The 12136-nt window shown below is 36.3% G+C and overlaps 1 protein-coding gene across 2 annotated transcripts in view; it reads right to left on the reverse strand.

Annotated features, from left to right (window-relative positions):
- Positions 1-1605: 1605 nt before the first annotated feature.
- The window catches only part of LOC122838341 (ephrin type-B receptor 1-like), a 102431-nt gene continuing 91900 nt past the window's right edge, over positions 1606-12136 (reverse strand). For both annotated transcript variants that reach the window (XM_044128915.1, XM_044128914.1), the window contains 3 exons: positions 11319-11515; positions 11057-11215; positions 1606-9903 (listed from right to left, as the gene is read on the reverse strand). In XM_044128915.1, coding sequence (XP_043984850.1) covers positions 9792-9903; positions 11057-11215; positions 11319-11515 — 468 coding nt within the window. In that variant the 3' untranslated portion in view covers positions 1606-9791. The remainder of the gene's footprint in view (positions 9904-11056; positions 11216-11318; positions 11516-12136) is intronic.

Raw genomic sequence — 12136 nt, forward strand, 5'->3', positions numbered from 1 at the left:
TTTTGTTCTCACATAAACCACAGAAGTAATTCCAGGCTCTCTTTTTTTCTCACTGAGGAAAACCCACTATTCTAAATGCAATGGCAGAAAAGCAGAGGCAAGGGAATTAAGGTGAAAACAGTTCAATGTTATCAAACTGAAATATACGCGACTACTTTCTTCAAAGTTCAAAATTTACATACACACATATTAGTCTGGCGTGGCTTTCAACAATTTTAGAAAACCCAAATGATTCACAACATAAATCAGAGCCACACCTTTAGTGTAAGTATAAGCAGCATGGGAATGTCCATCCAGCATCCTGTTCAGGAAGTAGACGGGTCCCGTGTTTAAAGATGAAGGTTTTGGTGCAAAATGTGCATCAACTGCAGAACAAAGGCAAAACCACCTTACAATAATACTGACTGAATCTGATTTAGTGTCATTATCCACAGTGAAATGATTCATCCAATCACACAGGATGAAATGTATGATGGTGTATTAAAGTCATTGTAGATATAAAAAAAAAGGGAGTGGCCAAAAAATTCAGAAATTTTTAAATTAATTAAAGAAATTTTCTAGAAAAGCATAGAAATATCTGAGCTCCAAAAGTCCAAAATTTGTGAGAAAAGGATATTCTGAGTTTCAACTTATATAACGTCATTATCATACAATCATAGGGTGAAATGTATGACAGCATTTTAGTGCCACTGGACAGAAGTTGAGAATTTCATTTAAACCCAGAAATGTCTTCCTTTTTTCTAGAACATTTTTTAATCTCAACATTTCTGACTTTCTTGTTGGAAATTTACTCCATTTTTTTCTATCTCTAATGGCTCTAATCTGCTGTTGCAGAAATGTCACGCAGAGAGGAAGAAATCACTCCGAAAGCAAAATATACAATGCCATAATACAGTTTGCAAATGCACACAGGGTAACTGAGCTGTCTGATGAAACTAAAACAGAAAATGCTTGACTGTAATAAATTGGAAAAAAATAATAAAAGTGTGAGTGACACCATACCAACTGCGACGTAGGGTGTTAGCGGCAGAATTGTTTAGATGCTGTTTAAAGCTACAAAATAAATTTTTGGCAATATTTTAAAAAATGATGTTCTCATATCCATCCACTCTGACTGAGCTGAAGCCATTTTGTCAAAAAGAATCTGCAAAAATAAATTATGTGAAAAGTTGTGAGAAACAAACCCCAAAAGAAACTGCAGGAAAACTGCTACTCCACAGATTTTTAGATTTAAAGAAATGTGAAAATTATCAAATGATTTCCTCCCCACTGTCATGTAAACACTAATTATTGAGGCCTATGGTTGATACATGATAAATGTGTTTCAAATACCATTGGAAAACTAAAAATCTGTTGTCATCGGCAGCAACTAAAAGTAACTTTTAAAAATTTACTACAGGATGCAGATGAATCAGAAGGTGACATCAGGGTGACGGTGTCTATTTGTGAAAAATTAATGCAAAAAGCATCATGCTTTCTTGAATAATAAATAGGGTTAAGATTAATTCAAAAGTGAATTAAGTTACTAACATTTGGAAACCTTTATTCACATTTCTTACCTTAATCTCATCCTCAGCAGTTTGTATGTTAGTAAACCCAAAACAGTTCAGTTTGTCCTCTTTATTGACAATCAGTTCATTGTAAATGTAAGTCAAAAAGTCCACAGCTACAAACACACAATGTACAAACATGTTACTGTACACCGAACAACAGCACACCCACACGGTATATCACAGCCACACGGACACAAAAATGCACGTGTGCGCATACTCCCATTATATTACAGTTATAATACAGTAGAGTGGGACGCTCAATAGACGAGCCGTCAACAAGTAGAACAGTAACTGTAGGTAAACATAGAAAGGCAAATTACAATTACTTAACCATTTTTTCCTTTTTTTTTTTTAAAAGAGAAATTGTACTTTACAGACATAAGTATGGCAAGCAAGTAGAACAAAAATACATCATCATGAGAAAATTTAGAAATAGAACATAAATTGAAATGTGTGTAAGAAGACAGTTTGAATTTAACTTAAATTTACAAAACAGCAAAGTAATTCAATATTTTGTAAAATGTATTATTGTGTGCACAGTTTAGAAAACATTGTTCATACCAATATTTATTATTACAATTTTAGAATATTTTAGTGTGATTAATGCTCTACAGTCGTGCTTGTGTCTTTGTGAAACTGTACTAAAACTTAGACGTTATTATTTTTATCATACTGAGATTGTGTCATGAAGTACTAATTAGTTATAAATAATCTTTTATATTTATTGGATGAATAGGCATGCTGGCATTTTAATTTGTTTTAAACAAAAGAAAACTTTAAAAGAACGTGTTAAAACCTCATGAGGACAAAATAGGAATTACTGACCTTCTTGAGAGATATATAAATCAAATTTAATTTTCTTTCCTTAAACTTTGTGAAAAGACCCTACGGTCAAAAGTCAGAGAGAAGAAAAATACTTTCTTTTGGTGAGGATAAAGTCTTAAAATCTGTAAAATTAACATTTTTGTTTGTGCTGTGCATGAGAACGTTTACTCTGAATTTAGACAGGAAATACAGAAGGAGGAAAAGCAGGTTGGGATTTTTTTCAGTTTTGACAGAAACACTTAAAATCAAAAACAAAACTGAAATACTGCAGGGGTTTCTGATAGAACAAAACAAAACAAAAAAGATATGTGCCAGTGTACCTCAAGAGATACATGCTCAAAATGTTTTTTTTATTCTTTTAGAGAAGTTTTTTTTTTCTTTTCTTTTTAGAAGACTCCATCTAAAATAGAATGACTTCTTTTCCTTCCAACTGTTCAAAGCAGGCTTTGGAGATGTGGACTGGAAGCAGAGTGAGCTATTCAGAGACTGTGGGCATTAGGAGAAGAAGGTGGACGGAAAAGCACAGACAGAAAGACAAAAAAAGGAAGAGTAATCTCTCCACACCCAGCCTCATTTTTATTCACACAACTCGGTCGCTCTCTTCTCCTTTCCTCCCACCTCTTTCAATCTCTCCTCATCCTTGTCTCTTCTATTCCCTTTTTCCAACTTTTTCCTCACATTGTATCCAACCTTTCAGTTCTAGTCTCACTAAAGTAGCTAAATCAACAGCCAGAACAGTCTAATAGGCTAAATACTTCAAATAAAAAGTAAAATCCATCCATGAGTATTTAGAGCAGGCTGTTGTTTTGTAGCTTTTTTTTTATTTTTGGGTATGAGCTTTTGTTCCTTTTGGGGTTTTATCTAAAATATCTGCAGCAAATGTCAGGTTTAGCTGTCAGTCCATCTGAATCATACAGGGAGGGCTTTTTGTCTGCAGCTGCCATTCAGAAAGGAACTGAGAAACATGGCCACATGGTCTCCGCTGACAGTAATCCCAGCATACAAGGATGAATTGCAGTTGCATAAAATGTTGACATTTTACAAAGGAAAGGAGTTGTGGTTCTGCAAAAGATATCCATAGTAACTGCTTAGTTCCTGCCCATACTTACAGAGTAGCAAGTTCAGCAAAAGCTCCAAAAGCCGCAGAGCTGTTACATAATTACATCCTATATCACAAGCAGAGAATCTCATCTTTTGCTTTCATATTAAAACAATAGATGTGCTCTAAATTCACGTCTCTGCACATTTTTATGAGACATTTCTCATTTTTTCTCCCCCTACAAACACAAACACACATGAGTGGTGTGATTTACATTCCTGCCAATGCTTCAGCGTTATTCCAGGTGGCAGTAACACGCCACAAAGCACAGCAATGAAACAGCAAAGGGAGGGAGCACTGCTGGGAAATTAAAGCATCCAATTGCCTGCGCTTACTCAGAGCAGTCACTATGCAAATCGTTTATTACTCCACTATTGTACTCAGAAGTAGTTCATCATGCAAACTCTACGTTTACCAAGAGTAGCGTCCACAAAGTATCGGCCACAGAGTTTACCGTCTCAAAACGTTGCGCGTGTGTTTTGTCTTTAATATTCTCCTCCAGCTGATCTCATATGCAAAGTGTGTCATGCAGCAGCAGTTGAGTCAAACATACAGCTTTGTAAAATACTGAACTGAAGTGATGCAGCAGATGGTTTTTTACAAGGAGCCATCTGGGAAGTCGGTGCTTGAAAGTGTTCGGGAATCACTTTACAATCTAAAAAAATACTTGCCAAGTGACGGAATGAAACAACTGTCTTTTGATTCTATTAGGACGAAAGTTCAACTTATCTAATTAGCAAAGAAGTGAGCAGAATTATTAATAAGAAATCTTTCTTAAGACAATGACTTCAAACAAAGTTTTGACAAACTGTTTAGAAATTATTCTGTGTTTTAGTAGAGGGTTTGAGACTCTTTCATAGCAACTTTGTCAACATATTAAGTCCATCTTATGCCCTCTGTTTGTTCTTTTTTTTTTTTTATGTAAAAAGCCAGCATGTTTTTCTGGTGCTATTAAGGAGTTTTGGTAAGTTATTACTGTTTCTACTCTTCTCAAAGATAAACAGGTGCTCCCACAAGCCTATAAGGGTAAAAACCACATCACACATAACAAAATAAAGAGCATCCCAAAAAAATAAAAACAGCCAAATGTAAAATAAATAAATAAAAAAAGTCATAGTCTTCCAAAATGTATTTTCAGAATCATTTACGTCAGTTTAGGACTTAAGTCCTTGAAAAACAGATGAATGAACAGAAGGAAGTTCATTTGCATTTCTAAACATATTCACATTTAATTCCTCATTGTCTCCTATACTGTTCAACTTAAGTCTATTATTCTATTGAATTTTATGGATACCAGTAGATGCTTTTCCTTCTGTCTGTCTGAAGCAGAAATGGGCTGTCAACAGTCTGCAGTCGGCTGTCAGTGGTTGTACACTTTAAGACATTTCTGAATCAATTTAGGTCACTTATTTTTACAGTAAAAAGCCTAAAACAGTCAAAGTGACTACATCACTTTACTGCTACTTATAAAATGTTAGCATTTACGGTTAAGAGGGCAAAAGAAGAACTAAACTCAGACTTAACAATGCAGTTCTCAACGGTCTAAGACAAAGAAAATAGTACCTTTGTATGACTAATGTAAACTATAATTTTTAAAAAAGAAATTTCAAAGATTTTCTTGACTTGTCTTTGCAGCTGTCAGTCAGCTCAAAGCATGCTGGGATTTTAGGTAAGTATTTACTTATTAGTACTTATTACTTGTAATTTCTTCATTGCTCTATGAGAAAACTCGACACTTATCAAATGATTTACAGCACATTCATTTGGGGACATTTTTTAAAATAAGACAAAAATAACCTCACAATATTTCCTTTTAGTGGAAATATGGAAAAACCTCTCAAATGTGTATTTCAGCCTTGAGTAGACACAGACATTCAGTTATAATTAGAGGCTTTCAGCTCTTGCTTACATACAAACATCCAAACTAATCTCTTATTTTCACTGACATCAGTATTTATGGATTTTAAGAACGACTCAGGAACAAGACAGCTCTGCAGTAAATGATCTATTTCTGAATAAAATACCCCAGTTTAGGTCCAGTGCCTTCCACACGTGTTATGTTTTACCTCTATATGTGCAAACCCTTGAAATACAGTTCTCCTATATTGCAGCATCATAATCTCACCCTGAAAAATGTGAAAATATATAACAGATATTTTGAGTACATCTACTCTGTTTGGAAAAAAAAATCCTACGCATATATATTTTGTTTTTGCACTTGATAGTGCCACTGTTAAATGTAAAGGTTTGAGCAGGATACAAATACAGAGATTTTCTATTACGAATATTTTCTTGAGCTCACTCAGCAGGCGGGAGAAGAGGACTGTTCATGTCTGGTGGATCAACTACTCTACCATACTTTGCATTTCTACATATACATTTAGAATATGTAGAAATGTCCAGACTGGAGTTTTTGTTGCCGTTAAGCTCAGCTTTGGTCTAAACTGAGCAAACCAAACCGTTCCAGTTAGATTTCAGAAGCACATAGCAACATCTATGTTTATGTTTGTGATGGTAGGATAGAAAAGCATGCTGGAGAATGATGCTAGCACTCTTTCAGAATGAGCAGTGAGCATCCAAATAGATAAAACTAAATTTATAGAGATGAACCATCCTCAGGTTGTAGACCAGCTTTGTTTGTCACAAGTCCAGTTGCTTTAAGCTTTTTGATTATTTCTCTGACTGTAGACGTTTTGTTGTGAACATTTTCTGATTTATTTAGATCAACTCATGCCTGCTCTACTCGAATGATGTTTTGATTAAGCGACTGAGAGTTTATTTTTTATTTTTAATAAAAAATAAAGAGATCCATGAAAATGATTGATTTACATTTAATATATGTTAAAGAAATTGTTAGGTATGACAGTAACTTTAATCTAAATGCCAGACTTTTTCCAACTTAACTATTCTTAAAATGAAGGTTGGATTTCCTAACATTTGTCAGAGTGATATTTTTAGCTGCTGCAAGCAAAATCTGAATTTATCTTTACTTTATTCATTTGTAACATGGAGGGCACTAAATCATCACTGTCCAACTCAACACATGAACTTATATTAGTTCATATTGACATGCTAACCAGTCAAATTTCCTGTAAAGCACATATCTAAAGGGGAGATAAAAATAACACAAGAAGTGGTTTCAAAGTGCCTAGAAAGGAGTGTTATATGATGCTTTCATTTCTTGTGCTTGACATTTTTAGGCAGCATTCAGTATGAGCTTTAGGCACATGACTTGTCTCATTCTTTATTAAACCCCCCAGCTATCACTGAGCCTGTTTTTCCAGAGGCATCTACTTACAACAAATTATTCCTCTGAACCGCTGACGTGCTCCCAGTTGATCTCAATACTTCCTGATAAAATGTTCAATGAGCTGCCGTTGCCAGGCAACAAACGCAATTGCGGTTGCGCCGTGAGGACAGAGTTTGAGTGAGAAAAGAAAAAAAAAGTGGAAACTGAACATTTTTGGAGGTTCTGACATTCCAATGTCACAATGTTCAGAAACAAAGAGAGCGAAGCAACAGGGAGCAGTGCTGAGAGACAAACACAGGAAGAGTTTGTGTTGGTGAAAGCAAACAGTGTCACTTCCTGTCGTTGTGAATCGGGGCTCTCTGCCGATGACTAATAAAATCCTAACACCCAATCAGAGCAACTGAAGGGTAATCCTTGAGATGCAGGAGGTTTGGGTTGGAGACTGCAGTTGTTTCACAGCTGCTAATCCGCTCCGTGCTGAAATAAAAGCACCTCTTCTCCACAATAAGATCAGGCCTCGTTCACAAGAGAATCAAACATCTCATTAACGACTGAAACGGGACAAACAATCAGGAAATGTACCTGCTGGCACAAAGAATTCCTGCATAAATCTTCACTGTAACAAATCAATTTTGAAGGTGTTAAAAAGGTTGCTGTCCGCAGATGAGAACACTAATAGGTCGCTTGACCGTATTTGATCTACAAACTACTCCAACAGTTTATATCAGAGGCGTCAACGCGGAACAAACTCTGATAACAAAGACATGTCCAACAGCCTTTAAACGGAAAAAAAATGATACAGGAAGTATAGCCAGACTGCCTGCTGCAGGAGAAAGAAAGCCTCTGGATGCCAGCCATACACTTTAGACAGAACTGAGATTTGTCATGGACAGAAGATGAATGCCGGATTTCTAGTTGGTTCATGCACTGTATTAACACTTGACTGGGTTTCAGATTTAGGATCTGCAGCCAAAACACACAGACATGGGAACACAATACCTCCTCTGAGATATTGTGGATGGCTGTTATTATCTCACTTCACACAGTCGGTCTCTTAAGCTGCTTTTTTCCGCCACACCTCAGCATATAGCAGGTAATTGATTTACTTTGTAGGTGGGAAATCAATGCTTGAGCTTATGCAGGCGCATACCAATGAATTAGAATATTCTAAACAAATCGATGTATGTCAATGCCTTAATTTAAAAAAGTGATAGATCATGTATTAACTATTCATTTCATGCAGTGATACGTTTCCAGCATCTTCAGTTAATTTTAATAATTATGACCAATAACTGTAAATCCAATATTCAGTTTCTCTGTAAGATCAGGGAAAACAAAATAAGATTTTTCATTAAGAAATAGAATGGTTTGGCCTTGAAATTTATATAAAATCATGAATATCAGATGAAAGTCACATCTTCCACAATGGTAAGCATGAAAAGGTAATTTTGTATTACAGTGTAAAAATTAAAAGTTGAGTGGAAGAAAAAAATTGCTAAAAACAGATTTACAAGCAACAAACTTGAGCCCCTATAAGAATTGTTCTGTTGTGTCAAATTTTCAAATAAAAGTGATTTTTGTATTTAATTAGTAGTTTGGGTGACAACATTTTTTTGGAGAGGCACAAAATGTGTGTTTATCCTGGTGCAGTCAGTGATGATTTGGGAGCCATGTTGCCCAAATATTCACTGATTTGGCAACATGTCAAATGACAACCATTGCTGCATTTTATTAAGTCAGCACAACATCAAGCAGGAAACATCCTGTTTATCTCTGCTGACGAGCTTTCCAGAGCTGCTATTAGTACCTGTTCATTCTGCCACAACATGCTTTAGTCTTCATGTCCACTGTGCTACATTCACATTTCATCAGGACAGCATTTCTGTTCTGAAAGTCAGTTTATATAGGTTTTGCATGATATTGTAATTTTCTGAGAAACTATGTCTTAGGCTTCATTAGCTGTTGGCCACAATCATTAAAATTTCCATAACAAAAAATCAGATTACTTTGTGTTTAATGCAAGTATATCATATGTTCAGGTCATTCTTCAAATTGATCAACTAAAAACATTTCCATCATAGACTGAGATGCACCATGAAACATGTTGTCATCCAGGCGTACCGTCATATTTGCCTTCCCTCTCAGGACGTTGATGCGACCCAAAAACATCCATTAAAAGTGTGAATTATGTATTTTATGTGGGCCATCTGTCTGAGCACTGGGAAATGTTTGTTATCTCCAGTCAACAGCATTTTAGAGTTTACACTAGTGGTGAATAAAATGGAAAGTAAATCACTAAAAGATCACAAATACTTCAGTAACATTGCAAAACAGCAACGGCTTAAGGAAATGAACAACAACAAGGGAAGAAATTCCCAAATAACAATATTTACTAACTCTTCAATGTGAAGATCGATTCAAAAAAAGTCCCATTTAAACAATCTAGATTCAAATGGTTGTAGCTTTCACAAACACAATGAAATAAATACTCACAACACAACATGCTGGAAACAAGAAGGCCTGCTGTCGCTCTTGCATCCAGAAACATTTTCTGACAGGCTTTTGGTCCAGTTTGTTCATTCACACAAAAGTCTCCTCAGCTAGTTTCTTTTTACAGTACAGTCTTAGTTTGATTCATCCTCAAATAAAAAACACACCCTGTCTTCCTTAAACGATTGAGTTTGATGATAATGGCTTGTGGAGCGAAGGGGTTGAAGTCAAAGTTATCCTTCAAGCAGATCTTGGGGTTTTTCTTCTTTCCTTTCAGGAGGTAACCTTCAGGTCAGACAGTCGTTTTCTTTTTCCACAGTGTTGCTCATTGCCGTTTTCAGTCTGTTCAACAAATAAAACCTGTACAGACAATTTCCAGAGGGGGGGGTATTCCAACTTAAGAGACTAAATACCATAAGAAACATCTCCACTGATTGCAAGATCATTAATGGAGTCTTTAAAATGGGTTTTTAATGAATGTGAAGGAAAATAACAGCTCTTCAGGATAAGTAAAGTCTGTTCACTCACAGACTCAACAATGGTCAAATATATCAAAGTGTTTCTTCACCCATGGCTACACAGATTCAGTGGGGGACTGGTCATCAGTGTGGTGCCTCATCGACTGAACGCTGGTCAGTATTTTTCTCTGGTGACCTGCAAGAGACACTCCAATCCTCTCCAGATCCCTGTGAAAACAAAGAAACAAATATGATAAACAACCACAGATGCTGGTATGATATAATTCCTGCTGGTACTGGAGGGAAAAACACCAGCACACTGATGGCAAGCTTTGCAAAAGTAAACACATAAACTAATCAAACCTACACAATCCTACAAAGAGCTGCACTATGTACCACAAATATATTGCAATCTTATTGTCAGAATCAAAATTCCTTTTACCATCATTGCGCACAAAAAAAGCACAGAGAAGTGTAAAACAAAAATAGCAACTCTCGAAGGCAAGTCAAATAATTGAACAAAATGGTAACAAAAATGTAAGTTTGAATAAATGTAAAAAATACAGTAGAAACACCAAAACAACTGGGATGTTAAGGAAGAACATTCCTACATTTTGTGCAGCTTAAACCCTACACACAACTTACTTTACAAAAGAAATACACATAAAATGACTATTTTTGTACCAGTATTCTATTAGATGTGGTTGTATATTAATAACATATATATTATTAACGACTTCAGAGTAGTTTTTAAATAATGTCTTGGATCAGAATGTGCTCAAATATCAAGTTTAATATAACTGAACTAATGCTAAAAGAGCCAAAAGTAAATGCATGGCCACACATCCCATGTAGATTGTCATACCCATTGCTTTATATTACCTATAAAAATGTAACATGAGGAGCAGTTTTAAAACCTAATTAAATATACATGCAGTGCTGAATTTATGATGCAAAGAGAACAAATTAAAAACCCAAGAAACGTGAGTTCAGGCGGGTCGCCCGTCCGTTTTTTCTCTGAGGAAGTTGTTCATTCTGCATGAAATGTGAAACTGAGTTCACTGGCTCATATACCTGAACGGTGCCTTCTTCACACCCGTCCATTTTAGCATATATTTAATTAGTCCCTCTGGGTAAACTTCCTCTCTGTATTCAGAATACTTCAGGTTCAGAGGGCATCAGTGCAGTATAGGCGTACCAGAGGAAAGTCTGACATTGGTGTCTTCTTTAAAGTAACAGTCTCACTTATTGCCTTTAGACATCAGCAGCTGGAAAGTTGCAATGTGACGCAGAACGCAACTATTTAACATAGCTACACAATTTAAAGGCGCATGCAATGAGAATGACAGAGGAGAAGTGAAAACAGTGAGGTCAGACATACTCAGCTGTGATTTGTGTGACCAGGGGCAAAGATGTGAACCCCGATCCGATGAAGGAGTCTCTATACTGGGTCATCTTCAGAGCAGCCAGCCAGTCCTCCACCGAGCTCACCCTGCTCAGATCCGGAGCTCCCCGGTCCAACAAAGGATGATGGGAAGGGCTGCCGGGAGCAGATATAAGGAACCACAAGGATGGTTAGAATCTCAACTGTATCACAAACAGAGAGTGTTTGGGTATGGAAATGAGTTAATATCTCTGTTCACCCAGGAGCCATGTTGCTGGTGCCGGCTTTGAGAGACGCAGGGTTGCGGATCATTTTGTCCAACATGCTGACAATGTCAGAGAACTTTGGCCTTGCGTTTCTGTCTTTCTGCCAGCAATCCAGCATCAGCTGGTGCAGCACTACCGGGCAGTCCATGGGAGCTGGCAGTCTGAAGTCCTGCTCTATGGCGTTTATTACCTGGAACACAGCAGACCGGAGAAGCAGGCGGATTTACACAATAAGGCTGGAGCAAAAGGTAAACCTGTCCAAAAAGGAAGTCACAGAGTTTCACTTTTTGAAGAATGGATGTTGTGTTCTTGATCCGCTGCTGCATATTCACTGATCAATATCTGAACACAGTCTTGAACACTTCAAACTCATTTTTATTCTTTGGCATTTCCATATGGCCTGACATTGTACATAATTTACTTGTCCTGTCTGTTTTAACTTGTGTTTTTTTATTCTTTTATGTTTTTATCTGTGGTTTCATAAATACTCTACAGCACTTTGGTGCAGTTAATATCTGTTTTTAAAGTGCTTTATAAATAAATTGACATCAACAATAATTGGGTATTTTTGTGTCAGATTTCTTCATGGAAAATGTGTCTATTTATGGATTAAAATAAAAATACAGCCTCATATTTTAGAGCTGGTATTTGCAAGCAGCAGAATTGCCATTAATTTTTTTTGCTGCTGATTGGCTGTAAACCCCAATAGGAATTAATTAAGGAAGACTGTGGATGTTAGATGCTTTGTCAAATTGGTTCCTACTGTTTGTGTTAATACACATTAAGGCATATATACTGTTTGACCTATTAC

The sequence above is a fragment of the Gambusia affinis genome, linkage group LG10 (assembly GCF_019740435.1).
Source record: "Gambusia affinis linkage group LG10, SWU_Gaff_1.0, whole genome shotgun sequence".
Classification (NCBI taxonomy): domain Eukaryota; kingdom Metazoa; phylum Chordata; class Actinopteri; order Cyprinodontiformes; family Poeciliidae; genus Gambusia; species Gambusia affinis.